The sequence below is a fragment of the Kwoniella pini genome, chromosome 9 (assembly GCF_000512605.2).
Source record: "Kwoniella pini CBS 10737 chromosome 9, complete sequence".
Lineage (NCBI taxonomy): Eukaryota > Fungi > Basidiomycota > Tremellomycetes > Tremellales > Cryptococcaceae > Kwoniella > Kwoniella pini.
This window is the reverse complement of record NC_091724.1, coordinates 1416970-1434293: the sequence shown is the minus strand read 5'-3', so window position 1 is coordinate 1434293 and position 17324 is coordinate 1416970. Positions and strand designations below refer to the sequence as shown.

General features: G+C 45.5%; 7 protein-coding genes across 7 annotated transcripts; 4 read left to right on the top strand and 3 right to left on the bottom strand.

Annotated features, from left to right (window-relative positions):
- Positions 1 to 378: 378 nt before the first annotated feature.
- Positions 379 to 2463, top strand: I206_106792 (uncharacterized protein; the record flags this gene model as incomplete). Its single annotated transcript, XM_019159015.1, has 4 exons — positions 379 to 661; positions 726 to 1049; positions 1102 to 1218; positions 1268 to 2463. 4 exons carry the CDS (start codon positions 379 to 381, stop codon positions 2461 to 2463), a joined length of 1920 nt encoding a protein of 639 aa, XP_019007687.1.
- Positions 2464 to 2745: 282 nt separating this feature from the next.
- I206_106791 (phosphomevalonate kinase) lies at positions 2746 to 4619 on the bottom strand (the record flags this gene model as incomplete). Its single annotated transcript, XM_070203402.1, has 5 exons — positions 2746 to 2933; positions 3045 to 3171; positions 3258 to 3311; positions 3393 to 4076; positions 4137 to 4619. 5 exons carry the CDS (start codon positions 4617 to 4619, stop codon positions 2746 to 2748), a joined length of 1536 nt encoding a protein of 511 aa, XP_070059503.1.
- Positions 4620 to 5042: 423 nt separating this feature from the next.
- I206_106790 (uncharacterized protein) lies at positions 5043 to 8010 on the top strand (the record flags this gene model as incomplete). The annotated part of the gene is made up of 11 exons (XM_019159017.1): positions 5043 to 5160; positions 5246 to 5955; positions 6025 to 6149; positions 6208 to 6315; positions 6383 to 6409; positions 6462 to 6551; positions 6605 to 6902; positions 6982 to 7056; positions 7116 to 7229; positions 7290 to 7724; positions 7828 to 8010. The coding sequence occupies 11 exons, from the start codon at positions 5043 to 5045 to the stop codon at positions 8008 to 8010; spliced, it is 2283 nt and encodes a 760-aa protein (XP_019007689.1).
- A 535-nt stretch (positions 8011 to 8545) lies between these two features.
- Positions 8546 to 10189, top strand: I206_106789 (mannose-6-phosphate isomerase, class I; the record flags this gene model as incomplete). Its single annotated transcript, XM_019159018.1, has 4 exons — positions 8546 to 8686; positions 8800 to 9046; positions 9179 to 9679; positions 9771 to 10189. The coding sequence occupies 4 exons, from the start codon at positions 8546 to 8548 to the stop codon at positions 10187 to 10189; spliced, it is 1308 nt and encodes a 435-aa protein (XP_019007690.1).
- An 874-nt stretch (positions 10190 to 11063) lies between these two features.
- On the bottom strand, positions 11064 to 13227 carry I206_106788 (uncharacterized protein; the record flags this gene model as incomplete). The annotated part of the gene is made up of 11 exons (XM_019159019.1): positions 11064 to 11695; positions 11762 to 11849; positions 11902 to 12003; positions 12064 to 12179; positions 12244 to 12326; positions 12389 to 12451; positions 12556 to 12804; positions 12865 to 12898; positions 12963 to 12973; positions 13037 to 13072; positions 13142 to 13227. The coding sequence occupies 11 exons, from the start codon at positions 13225 to 13227 to the stop codon at positions 11064 to 11066; spliced, it is 1500 nt and encodes a 499-aa protein (XP_019007691.1).
- A 323-nt stretch (positions 13228 to 13550) lies between these two features.
- On the top strand, positions 13551 to 15372 carry I206_106787 (tRNA (5-methylaminomethyl-2-thiouridylate)-methyltransferase; the record flags this gene model as incomplete). The annotated part of the gene is made up of 8 exons (XM_019159020.1): positions 13551 to 13773; positions 13827 to 13888; positions 13950 to 14254; positions 14309 to 14498; positions 14566 to 14704; positions 14764 to 14956; positions 15019 to 15189; positions 15252 to 15372. 8 exons carry the CDS (start codon positions 13551 to 13553, stop codon positions 15370 to 15372), a joined length of 1404 nt encoding a protein of 467 aa, XP_019007692.1.
- A 256-nt stretch (positions 15373 to 15628) lies between these two features.
- I206_106786 (uncharacterized protein) lies at positions 15629 to 17221 on the bottom strand (the record flags this gene model as incomplete). Its single annotated transcript, XM_019159021.1, has 4 exons — positions 15629 to 16136; positions 16392 to 16671; positions 16766 to 16970; positions 17045 to 17221. The coding sequence occupies 4 exons, from the start codon at positions 17219 to 17221 to the stop codon at positions 15629 to 15631; spliced, it is 1170 nt and encodes a 389-aa protein (XP_019007693.1).
- Between the last annotated feature and the right edge of the window lie 103 nt (positions 17222 to 17324).

Genomic DNA, 17324 nt, shown 5'->3' with positions numbered 1-17324 from the left:
TGCGAGCGTTGAACAGTAAAGCTCTTCTTGGATGACTCATTAGCCTGGAGTATGAGGATCTCTCGTAAGGCAATGTCTTGGCAATGCCGCCTGAGGCGCCATATTTATGCTTGCACGAGCAGCGACAATCAGATAGGGAGATTAAAGCTTTCAGGCTGGAGTGAATACAGGCACATCTCTATCCTCACGAAATGCCATAACCGATTTTTATCTGATTTGATTCGAATCTTCCTTGACGGCCGATAATGAACAGTGATCTTGAAAATTTCTGACTAATCCACCTTGTGGAGTGTTTCGCGACATTAATATAAACCGGGCCCAAATCACTTTGTCGATCATTCTTCTCTTTTCCATCCCTCTAACAGAAGGTCACGCACGATGTCTGCTCAAAGGACAGAAGAGCCGGTGGTACCCACACTTGGGGAAAATCCAGCAGCCACAGCATCCACCACAACGGTACCTCTCGCTCAAGATGACGAATATAGCCGTGAAGATGATAAGTCGAGTAACGAGGAAGGTATCGACGCCAAGGATATTCTCAACCTCGGTAGCAAGTCCAAGGGAGTCATTGAAATGGAGTCATTGAAGGCGAGAATCAACAACAAGTGGAGATTTGTTATCTACTTGTTTTTCATGTTTGTGTCGTACAGTTTATCTCTTGGTAAGTTTTGGTTTTCCTACCAGACATGAAGACAACACTAACGTCTGGTTACCTGAATGTGCAGACCAAAGTACCGCGACCCCCTACCTAAACTACGCCGTATCAAAAGGATTCAAGCTCCACTCTCTCCAAGCTTCGGTTGCGGTGGTCACTTCCATCTTCTCTGCCATGGCTCCCACTCCAATCGCCAAATTCGCCGACTACTTCGGTCGAGTGTACGCTGAGATCGGCTGTCTTGTTCTCTACACAGTCGGTCAAGCTGTGATGGCCTCTGCGAAAGGCATTGTGCAATTCTCTGCTGGTTCCAGTATCCACACCCTGGGCATCAGTGGAATGTTTATACTTCAAAATATTATCATCGCTGATATTTCATCCTTGAGAAACCGATGTGAGTGATTTTACAAGTACCTCTGATCGTAGAAGCTAATGGGTTTGAGTAGACTGGTGGCTTGTCGCCCCCTCTGTGCCGCAGGTATTTAACTCCTTCCTCGGTGCCAACGTCGCTGCTTCTATGTTGGGCCGAGGTGATCCAAACAATTCATGGAGATGGGGTATCGGTGAGTCATCCATCTATGCCTCTTGCTTTGCGACTGACCTCCTTCATAGCTATGTTCTGCCTCCTCATTCCACCTATCACTACCCCCATCATCCTTACCCTTTGGAGAGGTACTCGACCATCGAAATCTGTCAAAGCGCAACTCAAGCAGATCAAACGTGAACGAGTCTCTCAGACGACCTTCGGTCAACGATTATGGGCTAATACTAAAGATATCTTCTGGAAGCTCGATGTCATTGGTCTTGTCCTCTTTATCGCTGGCATCGGTCTTTTCTTGGTCACTCTCACTCTGGCCAACTCCCGATACAACCGATGGAGCGATGCTCATACCATCGCGCAACTGATCGTTGGTTTTGCCATAACATGTGGCTTTGTCGTCTGGGAAAGATGGTTTGCTCCGATCCCATTACTTCCTTTCGCTCTAATCAAAAGGCGAACTGTTGTTGGATGCTGTTTGTTAGCTCTGTGGCATCCTCTTGCTGGTCGATGTGTATCGACATACCTTTATACCTACCTTCAAGTCGCCGCCGATCAATCTCAGATCTCCGCTACTCGAATCACCACGTTCCCAACTATCGGTGGGTGGGTCACCGCGGTGATTGGTGCTCTTGTTGCTAGAAGATTCAGAGTTCTCAAGCCAATCATCATTTTCGGAATGTTCATCGAGACCCTTGCTACCGGTCTGATGCTCAAATACCGAACCAGTGGAAGTTCTCAAGCCGAACTTGCCATCATCCAGATTCTTCGAGGTGCTTCAAATGGTTTCCTATCTTATCCTATCCAAGCTCTCATTCAAGCTGCTGCTCCTCACGAGCATCTCGCTCTGGTCACCACCGGTTGGACCGCCATTTACTACGTCGCCTTCGGTATCGGTGCTGCTATCTCCGGTGCTATGTGGACCAATCTTGTTCCCGACAAGCTAAACATCTATCTTCAAGGAAATCAAACTCTTATCGCTGCCGCGTACAGTGATCCATTGACTTACGCTACTCAATGGCCTGTAGGTACTTGGCAAAGAGATGGTGTTGCAAGAGCTCAAGATGAAGCTCAACGGGTCATGGTCATTGTCGGCACTGTCGTTTCTTTCGTCGGTATGCTTACCGCAATCTTTGTTCTCGAAAACCTGAAACTCACCGATAACCAATCTCTCGAAGAGTCCGAGGAATACATCACTAGTGCGGAGAAATCCCAAAAGAAGGCTCTAACTATTAGTGCTGTAAGGGATGGACCTGTTGCCGCTCAGTAGATCTTCCCTTTTTTTTCCATTTGGCTTCGATATCTTGCTTTGACCTGCGTATACAGATATATAGATGTTACCTATAATTTCATATATCACCGATCCTTTTATACTCCGTCATAGATTTCATGCATAGATGTTATGCATTCCACTGATTTTTTCTAGGCGAAGTGTGCTATATGTAAGATGCTTGAACCCCCTAATCTCATAGGTACGTCGTGCTATATTCGGCTACTGATGTGTTCATACGTGTCGGGTCGTGTTCGTCTCGATGAAATTTGTACTTCCCTTCTACCTCGTCAAAGCTTGTTCGAGTCCCTTGACCGCGTTGACGTCTTCTACCCGTAATCCTCCGTCACTCTGCTTGGCTAACAAGGGACATACACTCATTTCCTGCCAGTTCGACCATAGATCGTCAACTCGGGCGACCACAGAGGGAGAGTCGACAATAAGCAGGAAGAGAGCATCGTATCCACCCGCTAGAGATAGCCGAGTCAGCGTGAACTGAGAGTCAGGCGAGGAATCGTTGCTTGCAAACGATAGCAATGGATTTAAAACGGGTATACACGGAACTGCCAAGACAAACTCACCCCCTGGAACTCCTCCGCCGACCACACCTGGTAATTCACAACAAGCGTCTATCAACTTTGTCTGTTCAGGTGGCTCTATGAGTACACCCGATAGTTCTGACATCTTTCTCTGAAATCCTCGTATGGTCTGCGAATACAATTGTGTGAATGACAAGATCCTTTTCGAAAACGGCTAGAACGATCCGGGGTGGTTATAGAGATGTGCATACTCACGAAGAGGGTTGTCCGTATTTCGTCAATTAGGACTGCTGTGGGGTTCTCCTTGAGCTTCACCAGCGGCAGAAATTAGCTTGATGAGCCGGGCAACTAATCTCACGCCATAACGACTTCAGAAGGCGCCTCACTCACGTCCTTGATGGTTCTCTCTCCTATACATCGAATCGTCTCGTCGTAGTCACCTTCTCCCTCTCTACCCACCATATCCGTTAGAAGACTTTCCAGTCGCATATTAGCCTGATCTAAGCCTTTCCATAAATCATCCGACACTTGTGGGTTCTCTTTCCTCCATTTCAGCACCTTGCCAACGAATGAGGGTGTGTCAGTGCCCGCGTCAACGTCAGCCAGGATTAGACGTAAGCCTTTGGGTAGCCTGAATGATCGATTGTCTTGATCCCATTTAGACGGATCTAAAACGGGTAAGAGCGTGGCGTCACCGGATATAGGGATTTGATCGATAGCATTCTGCATCAAGGGTGTGAGGATAGATGGCGAGAAACGTGTGTATACGTGGGTACCGTACACTGCTGAAGAGACGTCGAAGCCTGAACCAACTTTGCCTTGAGCCAAACAATGTATGAATTGAGCGACAGAATGGACGAGACCAAGATTCGAAGTTGTCGAAGCGGCGGGGTTACCAGTAGGTAAGGACACTACGTCCAGGTGCGATAGGAGAGATGCGACAAGTGATGTGACTAGGGCAGCCGAGGATCCCAGACCAGTCTTGTTGGTCTGCGCTATAGGACGAGGAAGAGAAGTGAACGGTTGAATCGATGAAAGGGAAGCGATCTTCGCGGGAAGTGACAATGCCGACAGCTGTTGTAGTTTGTAGTCAGTTCTGAGCCCACGTCTAATAGCTAGCAGCCACGAGCTTACCTGCTCTCTCTGAGAATAGAAATCGTTGTCCGCTAGAACCACAATATCCAGTCCCCTTGATTGTCCACCGTTCGTCATCCTTATTATCAACTCCTGCGCAGCTTCGTGACCGCTTCTCCCTGTCTCCGCGACTATTCGCTCGTAAGATACTCTGAGGGTTTGGAGTAGGGTTATGTGTATGAATTTGTTGCTTCCAACCTTATCTCCGTTGGTCTGTTCAAGATGTATAGCGTTGTCATTGACCGATAAAGAGTACACCCATTCTGATTGCTCTCGCGGGAATTGACCAGCTCTTACGGTGATGGTAGCTGCGCTCGATGAAGACGTCGAAGAGGAGGCGGATGAAAGATGAGAGACGCTAGAGTAGAATCGAGATGAAGTTGCCACTACCAAGCCTGAAAATGCAGGTTCCAAGACCAGATAGCCTCCAGCTAAAAGTACCTTTCCTGGCGAGGAGATGATGGTCCGCCTGGAACTGAACATTGAGAGAAATTGCCCAAGTAAGGAGGATAAGGCGGGTTGAAGGCTGCGAGGGTGTAAGCTGTGGACAATGATGACAGTTCTGCATATATCATATGTTCTTTCAACAATTAACAGCTCTCGAAAGCATCGTCTCATCTTTTTTGATTTGTTGTTTTTGGTGACAAGTTCAGTCATGCCACGTGGTTTGACTTGGTTATTTTCCTTATTTATTTGGTTCCGGAATTCCTGGGATTCCTTATCTCTCTTTCTCACCATCTCATCGCTAAAGGTTATTATTACTCCACCCTCTATACATACTAGGTATAAATCCCACCTTTGTTCCACCTCTTCAACTTCTCTTTCAAATCATTGTATATAGTATCGATACTGCTCACATATCAATCACCCCCTCAGATTGTATTTCAGTGTTATAACAACTCCACCATGTCCTCCCCAAATGGGGGTGTACCCATCCCATCGATGCCAGTATCATCCCCTCAGTCCAATAACAGTAGAAAGAGGAGCAAGATATTGCAGAGTAGTCTGGAGCTGGCATTTTCTTGTGAGTTATGTCCCGACTCAATCACCACGATTTCTCAACTTTGCAAATTCTCTAGTGCACATGCTCATGCTATATCTCAACGTAGATGCGCGTCATCAACAGCTTCGTTACGGTGGATCTGCCCCCTCTTTCATCGAGTCATCTTCCTCCAAATCCTTCACAGCCCCTCGTACATCTGATGCTGAGGACCAAGAGAATTCTCCCTTCGAACAAGAAGATCGAGACGTTTCGGGCAGGTGGGCAGATATCGAGGCGGCAGCAGGTAGAGATCGAAAGTCTAGTGAATTCTCAACCCGGTCAGTCCCACAAGAACCAGAGATTGTTTTTGAAGAAGAAGAAGAAGAAGTAGCAGAAGATGATCCTATTACGCAAGATCAATATAGAAGAGCCTCAGATGAGCCATCCTTCTTCCACCTCGATCCTATACAGGCTGAACAGTCAGATACGCAATCGGAACCTCCTTCTACAAGTACAGCTAGTCCTGTGAAGCCTACGCCAAGTGGTCAGAGCTTACTTCGCTTCCCTACATTTTCACCAAGAGTCACGTCTTCCACCTTGGGATCCTCGCTTGGTACACGTTCAAATGGGAGTCAGACACCTCGTCCAGGAAGAGATCGCAGAATTTTAGAGCAGGTAGATATAGAAGCACGCGACCTGGAGGGAAGGGAAAACAATGAATATACTAGCTTGGTCGCGAGAGATGGGATGAACTATGGCACCAGACTATCGGAGGAGGATGTGGTGATTATTCAGTCAAAGGTCAAGGCTGGCGGCCAAAGTACGGACGGCCAAACTGTGAGAGCTTTGCCCTAAACGCAACCTTAGATGGATCAGCTCACTCGCTGATATCAAATTGAATGATAGCTCTTTAACGCAACCGCCGTCCTTGTGGGCATCGGTCTGCTCTCTATGCCGCTGGCCTTCGCGTATGCTGGGTGGCTCGGAGGGGTTGTCATGCTGTTGGGCTTTGGCTGGTTAACCTGTCATACGTGAGCACTCACGTTTACAGTCTTGTTGCCATGCGGAAATGCTAAACCGCGAACATAGCGCCAAATTACTCGCCCGATTGATTAGAGCAGATCCTAAACTTATGGGCTATACAGATATAGGAGTTAGAGCATTGGGTATTTGGGCAGGCGGCGGAATACACATCTTGTGAGTCATCCCTGATTCTTCTACTCAAAAGTACCAGCTCGTAGTTGACGAATTATTTGTTATCCAGATTCTGCCTAGAACTCTTTGCCTTGGGGTACGTCGTCTCTTTTCGTCTGTAAGGGCACGTAGTCTGACTCAGTCCCCAGTGTCGCTTTGGTTGTGCTCTTTGGCGATACATTGAACGCATTGTATCCTTATGTCACGTCCAATCATTGGAAGATTATCGGCTTCTTCATGTGAGTACGGTCTTAGGCCTGTACGACAAGTGAGTTAATCGAATGATCAATAGAATACTGCCCACAACGCTTCTTCCCCTCCGACTTCTATCATTACCTTCTCTGCTATCTTCAGTGTCTTCCCTTCTACTTGTTCTTATTCTCCTCGTTGACGGTTTCATTCGTAAATCCGCTCCCGGATCTCTCCGTGACCCAATGTCTACTTCCGTCTGGCCCGAGTGGACAGGTGCGAACTGGCTTGGAGGAGTAGGACTAGTATTGGCTGGCTTCGGAGGACACGCAGTCATGCCTAGTTTAGCCAAGGATATGAAATATCCGGAAAATTTCGAAAAAGTCGTGAACAAGGCCTTTGTGAGTGGTTCTACTGTCGATTTACGTGTCATAGTTCCACGATGATCATTCGGAGCTAATACCTACACTGTTATCACAGACTATAGCCACTATTATCTCTTTTATAGCTGGTGCGGCCGGCTACCTTATGATTGGGCAGGGAGTATCGGACGAGGTAAGCTCGTTTCCGTCTGGAAAGGAATTCGGATAGGATTGACTGAATGTTGTGTTCAGATCACCAGAGATCTTATGCAAGAACGATACCATTATCCCCGGGCTCTCAATCTAATTGCACTCTGGATGATAGTGATCAATCCGCTTACCAAGTTCGGTCTGAGCTCTAGACCTGTATGTTTCGCTTGATATCAGATTACCTGCGAAATTGATCGTCTGCTCACAAACTTTCAGCTCAACTTGACTTTGGAAGATCTCATTGGGATATCGCCTTATATCCCCTCATCTGTCACCGTCAAGGATTCCGCATTCTCGTCGCATGACGACGTCGATGCATTGGACTCAGCCACAAAATCCGATCGTGACGAGAGACACTCCTTCTCATCCTCTTCGCCAAACTCGCCCAGTCAACGTTCGGGAAGAGCATCGCGAGGTTTCGGTGAATCTGATTGGTCATATCGAACAACAGAACGAAGGCCGAGTCTCAATGGACGGAATCTGGAGCCAATCTCACTAGCGAAAGAACGGAGGAAAGCTGTACTGAGGGTCATATCTCGTACAATCGTTACTGCTTTATGCGTGTTGGTGGCTGTCTTGTTACCTGGTTTTGGTAGAGTTATGGCGTTCCTGGGCAGTTTCTCTGCATTCTTAATCTGCATCATACTACCTGTAAGTTGAATTGCAAAATCTATTTTCCATGGGTGATGATTGTTGTGGTCTATTAGCCATTTGATGATTGAACTACAAGCTAATGCGGTGCATTACTTAACAGCTCGTATTCTACTTACGATTGGCACCTCGACTGAAATCAGGTGTAAATACGCGGCGTACAGGCAGTGATAAGTGGAGCGCCTTCGGCCATTGGTTTTTGGTCGTCATTTGTACCATACTCATGATAGCTGGTACAATCTGGGCCTTTCTACCTGGAAGCGGACACGGAGAATTAGACTTATGACAATCGATATGCGAGATTTGTATGTTAGAGGTGTGAATATAACACGCGAAATATATGTAATAAGAGTCACAAGCTTCAAGGCGGATAGTCGCATCAATCTTCCACAACCCTTACCAAACTTTTAGACGAATCGGGATTAAAGAGAAGTTGTATCAAACCATTTGTCATACGTTGTATTTGACAAGTATCTGAGAAGAACACGTTGCGAAATGGAGCATTTTGTATAGCATAACTATTTTGTACTGTTGCATCGTAACATGTGGTCAGTGGCCCATTGAATTTGCATATATCATATACATAGTATAGCTGTAGATCTCGCCTATGAGTCGTTTATCCAAGTAAGGCAAGGGAGAAGTGAATAAGCTTAACGAATATATACGCCACTCCCAATTGGTCACTCCTTCCACGTGATTGAAATTTGTTATTTGTCGCGATCCTATACATTACGCGACGGGGACAACTGTTCATATCAACCTCCTCTTTCTCTTCTCAGATCTTAACAGCATCGGACCTCAGCATCTATTCAACATACGAGATGGTCAAATCGATATTCAAGCTCTCGCCTGGTGTGCAATCGTACGACTGGGGGAAGAAAGGTTCAGCTTCTTTGGCTGCGCAATTTGGCAAGTCCAGTGTGGAAGGGTTCGAGGTAGATGAGGAAAAGACATATGCCGAGGTAGGTCATTCAGCTATCTGCCGAACAGAGACCTTCTCAATCGGGAAGAGAACCATGCTCTATTTCGATACGCTTTGTAGTCACCGTATGCTGACCATACACCGTCAACCCAGCTATGGATGGGTACACATCCAACCTTACCATCAAAATTGAACGACTCTACATTACTTTCCGACTACATCAAATCCGATAATAGTCTAGTGGGAGAGAAAGTGATCAAGAAGTTTGAGGGCTCTGAACAAGGTAATCTGCCTTTCTTGTTCAAGGTATTGAGTATAGGTACAGCCCTTAGTATTCAAGCTCATCCTGACAAGAAATTGGCGAGGAAATTGTTTGATGAAAGGCCAGAGGTTTACAAAGGTGAGTACCAACCTACTTGTACAATGCTCTCCCATCTCGCTCTAGCGGATTCAAACGAATTCGTTTTCGATTGATTATATGACGGCTGTCCTGCAGAATAAATTTAAGCTGATAATCACGATACTCATACAGACCCTAATCATAAGCCTGAAATGGCTATCGCTCTGTCACCTTTCCTCGCATTTCTCAACTTCCTACCTCTACCGGTCCTTCTCCTCAACCTTCTAGTTGTACCTGAATTACAACCTATCATCCCATCAGACCTTGTCACTAAATTGGGCGCATCTCTGACCCTGCCAACAACACCGTCTCCCGATCCCTTCCTGTATCAACCCATTGTCACACCGCCTACTGACGAACAAAAGGCTATCCTCAAGCAGATCTTCAATGCTCTTATGTCTGCCGATAAAGACACATTCACTGCTGCCATCAGATCGTTAGTCAAAAGATACAAGGAGGGACAGGATATACACGAAAGTGAAAGAGGATTAGTGGATTTGACACTGATGCTCAATGATCAATATCCTGATGATATCGGCATACTGTGTGTCTTCTTCTTGAATGTTGTAGAGATGAAGAAGGGAGAAGCTGCGTTTTTGGAAGCCAATTCACCTCATGCGTATATCAAAGGAGGTGAGTAGGGGTTCTGGCAATTGGATAGCCGTTTGACCTGATGCTTACCGAACTAGCCTTGCATGCTGACACAACTTTATTATCTTTGCAGACATTATCGAATGCATGGCTACTTCGGATAATGTTGTCCGAGCAGGTCTTACTCCTAAATTACGAGATGTCCCAACTCTGATTGAAATGTTGACCTACGAATCAGGACCAGGCAACAAGCAATTACTTAAACCGATAACTTTTGGTGATAAAGATGATGCTTCCAAACTATACGATCCACCAATTGCTGAATTCTCAGTTATCAAGGTCGAATTATCATCTGGCGGTAAAACTTCTCACAGGAAGATTGAAGGACCCTCAATTGCCATAATTACTCAAGGAAAAGGCTCTGTATCTTTACAAGACGATAAGGTAGATTTCAGTAGAGGTGAAGTCATCTTCATTGGCGCTGATCACGAAGTCACTTGGGAAGCGACAGAAGACTTGGAGATATTTAGAGCATATGTTGAGGCTTCGTAGGGAGATTCCACTTAGGAGGGATTAGGGTTGGGATGCCGTCAGTTGCACATATATAATAAGCATGAATAAAGACACGATAAAGTACAAGTTGCGTCGATTATTAGATCGATTAGTTGCGCCGCGTGTATCTGATAATCCACTCACCACCTTGAGGGAGCATTGAGTAAGATCGCGACGATACATTCGATTGAAGATGACTGCTTCAAAGAGTTTCGAACCTTTCATGTTGGGTGATATTCAGCTAAAACATCGGGTTGTGACGACTCCTATGACGAGATTCATAGTCGGTCAAGAGGATGGGATCCCCAATGAATGAGCCACAGAGTATTATGGCTCTAGAGCTACAGGTGATCACAGGCATATAGTTAACTGATATAGGTCAATTTCGCTTATACTACGTACCCTTTCCCCCTTCAGATGGCGGTCTCATCATCACTGAAGCAAGTATTACTAGACCTTCAGCTCCAGTATGGCCCTTCCAGCCTGGTGAGTAGAGCGTTCCGGTAAGCTTACATAAAGAGAATAGGAAGCTGACTGACTTCACTCTGCTTGTGCTTACCTCGGGACTTTGGTCTGAAGGACAAGTAGCTGGTTGGGAAAAAGGGACTGATGCGCAATCTACTTCGCAGGATGAGCCTTGTACATAATCATGTGATGCCACACGCAAGATCGATATGTGTTGATCGGATGCTGGTCTCAAATGCAATACCAGTGTAATTATATACTATGAACGAGAGACAAAATGGATTTACTGGTAACATCGCTATATTACGTGCGTCTAAGTAAGCTATGGTTATGGTATCTGTTCTCATTCCAAGAAGCTTCTACAACGTTATTCCCACTCTTCTTGATCTCGAATATTATTCTTGACAGTTTACATGGCCCTCCTACAGCTCGGACAAAGCCAGATGACAGACCTACTTTTACTGCTATTATATTGCTGTGCTGCATTATCCTTCTCATCCAAACTTGAATCAATTTCCCAGGTGTTCTTCCACTCCTCGATCATCTCATTAACAACAGCCATTTGAAGTGCGTCAATCTTAGGATTGTTTCTCATCTTCCTATTTTCAAGTACTATTTGTCTTGCTCTGAGGATCAGTCTGGCATTTCCCACGATTCCGGTATCGATCGTTCCTCTTGTAATTGGTGATTCAGCAAAACGCAATACGCTATTGGGCAATTTTTCGTCTAAAGCAGTATATCGGTCCAGTAGTTCTTGGGAGTATTGAGGTACTTGTCCATTCGTATCGTCTATGATGCTTGTGCTGAGTTCATCGGTCTTCCCTTCATTCTGTAATGCATCCTTTGCAGGTGTCGCAAACAAGGTGGAAGGATCTTTACCAAATGGGATGGTTCCGGCAGGTGTGGTTAGACCATAATCTGGCAGCAAGGTCATGAGGTCGACGCCGGACGTCAGGACGTTCTCGATAGCCGAAGGCGTTGCGGTCCGCCTATGATGATTTTTCCAATCTAAGCATCCAAAGTGAAACCATTTCAAGCAGTCTGTGGAGTTTAGAATGGTGGTCAACACGCAGCTTTTTGCCTTTAAGGATTGGCCAGTTGACCCACCTTTGTGTGCACACATGGCCATAGGCTCTTCTCTCTCCACCTCTGGTCGGTAAGGATCTCCACAATAGCACGTAGGTGGCCGAAGAGGCTACAAATCTTGTTAACTAGGTGAATATATAAACTAATTTCTCTCGGCTCACAAAGAGATGTCCAGGATGCTTTGAAATATCCCCCTCGGTAGAGACACGACTCCTCTTTTTAGACCTAGGCTCTACAATTCCAGGAAAACGTTTGAGCGATAGCTGTGAGCGATGTCAATCAGTCAAGAGCGTATGAACGAGATCGATGGGATGACAACTGACAGTTTGGATCTCGGTCTCTGTTGGCGTACGAGCCTCAGATCGCAGGAAGATTTTTCTCGATCCGAAAGGCGCTTGTAGAGGATTACGCTCGTCGAAGACTATCACTGGTGCAGCCCCTGTATTGGCAAAAGGTGGCCTCATTGTTACCTGTCATCTATGCGAGATGATAACGGAACTCACCTTCGACAGCTCCAACCGGTTGTAACATGTCATGTTCTTCTCCAAGCATGAACACCTCTTTCACACCAGCTTTGCTTCTTGGCCTGCAAGGACACCACCATCAGCTTTGCGAAGAATGCCCTCCAACCAGGGGATGGATGCTCACATCCCTGTTTGAACGCCAGCATCCTTCAATTCCCCAAAAGACCTGCACATCCATCTTATGCGCCTATGACAAAACGCTCGTATTAGTCAGATCCCAACCGCTCCGATGGTTTGCAACGAGAGTCATAATGAAACAGTGTAGTTGTGCTCATAATGAGCTTCACTTACATCCATACATAGCTGGTGTCTTTGGCTCTAATCTCAATAATCTTCCCAATCCATAATCCAGCATTCCAGTGCGGATCGCTGTCCACTTCTGCATGAATGCGCTCCAAAGGTCCGGGTGGAGAAGGCTCAGGTGTCGGCAAGCCGTCAGGACCAATTACTGATGTCCTTGGCTTCTTTTCGGGTGGTAGGGCAGAGCTGGTTCGAGCTCGAGAAGGGGTGGGCTTAGGCGCTTCGTGAGCTAGCCAAACACTACGCATGGCTATGTCAGCTGATATGACATGGAGACTAGAGATGGAATATGACACCAACAATTGACCTGACGCGTAGGAATTATTGGGAGGGACTGAATACCCTCACGATCATCAGCCTGGCTTGTCGAAGGTTTTGATATTTGTAGCAAAGCTTACGCAAGAATGATCTGCAATAACAGGAAGGGTAAGTTTCCAGCTGTCTTGGAGAACAGAAGAAACCGCAGGCTCACTTATATCTCTTCAATGATTTGAACTCCTCGTCGGTTCTGCAGAGTTGGTTTTGCATCAGTCAGAGCGTCTTGACTGCAATCAACATCTTAACAGTCTGAACTCACGGTGCTACCCACGCTGCAGCAGGAGAGATTTCAGCGGGTCCATTCTCCGCGTTGGATACTTCCGTCTTGCGTTTGCGCGTGGTCATTGTAGTGATGAGTCGTTGATCAAGACTACCCGTCCAGCTGATCGATATCCTGCTTGATAAATATGAATTATCCTGGTCAAACAAGGTTGTATATCGATGTTTGTTTTGAGCAGGATGTTCGAAAGACAGGAAAAGATATGAAAAGGGGAACAGTGGAATGTGTGGAGGCTCCGCAATTGGAACCAAAGAAAAATAGAAATTTAAAAGTTCATCAACTCATATCTACTTCATATCATCGAGAAATACCATCGAGCTTGTACAGGTTTGATCAGACCTTGAGGAAGAGGAACAGGAAGATCCGGAGGGACTCGAGGCTCACCAGGATGACATTCGCGGCCGTTACCATGCTGCGATCCGCTGGATCGTATCATTCGATCTGCTCTTTCTCCACAGCAGGACCTTCAAAAATCGCCGCTAGATACATACCACGAAAGCGACTTTGCTCACCAGAAAGACCGAAAAGACCGTTCTCTACTTTGAGTAAAAAGCAGGTAAATGATCTCGTGCCTAGCTTGGATCAGCTTGGGATACAGTCCGGAGACAATGGTGAGTTACCTCTTCCAAATATGGTCGATTTGCCAACCTGAGATCTTGATTAGTCACAGTAGCAGTATCAGGAGGTGTAGACTCAGCAACGACTTTACGTATACTGTGTGAACTTGTGAGTGGACTCTGGTCCTACCACCTGATGATCAACTAAATGATATGACTCTTCTCCGCAGCCTATCAATCTAGATGTTATATTCATGCGAAATTGGGATCCAATATTATCCGAAACGAACTTTAGTAGTTCACCTACATCCTTCTCATTATCCTATACCGGAACGAAGGCAAATAGTCTCACATCAACATGTCAATGGGAGAAAGATTGGAATGATGTGCAAGCTATAACGAACTCGATTGGCATATCGAAGGAAAAAGTAAAGTTGGTTGACCTCAGTAAAGAATATTGGAGTAGGGTATTTGAACCTTCTATCAATGTTTGGGAGAATGGAGGGACCCCTAATCCGGACGTAGATTGTAATAGGTGTGTCATTTATACCTTATCGTTAGTGCTGTGTTATAACTGAATTCCAATTAGAGAAATCAAATTCGGAGCTTTGATGGAATATCTACCCAAATCTCCACGACATTTCTTGGCTACAGGTCATTATGGTCGAGTAGACCACACGCCGTCTCTACCAATCAAAGCTACATTACTGAGAGCAAAAGATCAAAGCAAAGATCAGACATACTACTTGTCTCAAATGAATGAATATCAACTTGGCCGAGTGAGCATATCAGTCCCGTCCATTGAATAAATCGCTTTGACTGATTGAAGGGAATTGACGCTTCAAGACTATCCTACCTCTTGGTGGAATGACCAAAACGACAGTCCGACAATTAGCCAATTATTGGAATTTGCCTAATGCTAATAAAGAGGAATCGATGGGTGTATGCTTCATTGGGGAAAGAGGGAAATTTGGTGATTTCATATGTCAGTCATTCCTCTCTGAAGGACGTAATGGCCGGAATGACTGACAGTTCTGTCAAAAGCTCAATACACTTCTCCTCCTTCTTCCCAAGGGCACCTCATCTCACCTTCAGGAGAGGTACTGGGACATCATAAGGGATTATGGTATTACACAATCGGTCAAAGAGCCAAAATACCAAATCAACTTCAACCAATGTTCGTAGCTAAAAAAGGAGTTGGAGAGAATAAACAAGATATTTTGGTCGTACCTGGACAGTAAGTTTAACTCGGCTCCTGTCAAGAAAGATAACACGCTCATCAACAACTCGGATATCTAGTGATCATCCCCTTTTACAGTGTTCAGGAGTGATCACAAACAAATTTCATTGGATTCATGGATCATACCCTTCCGACCTAATCGATCAAGCGAACGATAAAATTAATATACAAGTCAGACATCGAATGAAACCAGTTCCCGCCAGAGTGAGGAAAGCGGAAAATGGAGGAGGGTCAGTCATACCAATAAGTCTATACTTTATACGAGACGCTGATGGAGATCCTGGACATCTAGCGTGTTCATCGAATTCAAGGAGCCCTTGTCAGGTGTTTCACCAGGTCAAGTTGCTGCGATATGGTATGATGATTGGTGTCTAGGCAGCGGAGTAATCAGAGATACCATTTGTCTTGGGTGATCATAGACTCCGTAGATCTGTAGCAAAGCGCTACAAGCTTTTTGTGAAGTCCTCCAAGCATAATGATCATGAGTTGTGATTTTGCACAATATCATAATCTCCCTGCTTGCTACCTCATCGCAACTCATATCGTCATCCAGCGAAAAACAGTTCTGCTTGACTAGAATCAATCGGGATATCCCAGATGCATTGATTATATGCAATATACACAATTTCGCAAGCTCGGCTCTTCATGTATCTATAACGACCCCTGCATCTAGAGGTAATTTCTCACTAAGCCTTTACCAGCTTCAGCACCCATACCTTTCGCCAAACCTTCAACTGTACCACCCAAACATATCATCTCAAGTCTCGATGGTTCTTTTGTACCGTTCTTCAATTCAGCAGAGATAGTAGGGAATTCTGATAATCCTTGTTTTCTCCTTCTAGCATTCTCCTCTTCACGATCTTTGATGGTTTGTTCATGTTTAACTTTCTCTCTAGCGATTTGACGAGTCAAGAACGCTATATTATTAGCTTCGTGTGAATGTAAAGTCAGTGAATCAAGGGTATTTTGAAGGTAACTTGTCAAAGAGGTAGATGTTGGGTTGACAAGAGGAGAGAATGTAGGGGGTAACGGGACAGAAGGTGAAGATAAAGAAGGTTGAACTTGTTCAGCTGAAGCGGTTAGGGTTGAAAGGAAGGCTGAGATCAATGCTGGAGAGGTGACGTTGAGAGGCAATGATGAAAGAAGGGTTGATGAGGTGATGCCGTTTTCAGTAAGGCTAAGAATGAAAAGATTGTTAGCGATACGTCATCCAATCAACGTCGTCTTCTGAATGAGCCTTGTGACAATCCGTCTGAGACCGCGTCCCCTTCCAAGGGTGTCACTTCCCGTCTTCTTCCATCCTCTGAACAATGATCCTTCAATGAACAAATTCCGACACAATATGGCAGATTGCCAATTCCTCCCTTTTCCATCACTCCACGTTGACAACACACGTCTCTCCTAGATCTTATTATGTTGACACTTTACTCACGTCTTTTCATCCCATTTGCCCAACTTGGCGGCTTCTCTAGCTCCTTCACCTAATCGGTAGGCTTTGACCGACAAATCTCCTCCGTTTGCTTTACTTGCATCGTGAACGATCAAGACAGCTTTACCTCTTCCTCCTGAAACCTTTTCTACAGCAGACAGCAACTCAATCGAAACTCGTGTAGCGAATCCACCATTGTGTGTTGAAAGGTAGACTCCGACAGGTGAATCAGGTGTTTGGACCTCACGTAAATGTGTGAGAAGTCGGTCAGAATATGAGTTGGCTAGGTCGAAGGCGCAGTATCAGCACATTGCTCCGGAGATCGGTATGAATAGTTCATAGCAGATGGTAATGAACATCTGCAAAATAGTACTCACCGCCTAAGCTAGTCTCACCACCTGGTAATGCGAAAGAATCCTCTACTTCCATAACACCATCTAAATCCAAACCCAATAGTACACCTAAACAATCGGTATGAGACGATAATGCTGTTGGTGGTGGAGCATTTCTATCTTGTTGTAAAGTATTGGCTGGAGGTGGTGGTAAGATATCGGTAGAGTGTTTCATGATTTTAAGGAAGACCTAAAGAAGGGTCGAAATGTCAGTCTGATGCAATTATTCAAATGACTGTCTGCTTTTCTGCGAGTAAGACTTACTAATGAGTTCAATGACACACTTTCTACTTCTCTCGCAGCTTCCACATCGACTACACCTTCTAATCTTTGCGGGAATTGTTTTGATTGTTGAGTTGAAGAAGTTGATTGTTGAGGAGTAGCGGTTCTGGTGATAGCAGCTGGTAAAGAAGCTGCGAGGGCAGCAGCCATAGAAGTCATATTGTACTACTTGTGCCTTTTTTGGCCTTTTCGGACTGGAGTTTAGCGTCGGACAGAGATTGATGGACTATATAGCAGCCCTTTTGATGATGTCTGATAGCGA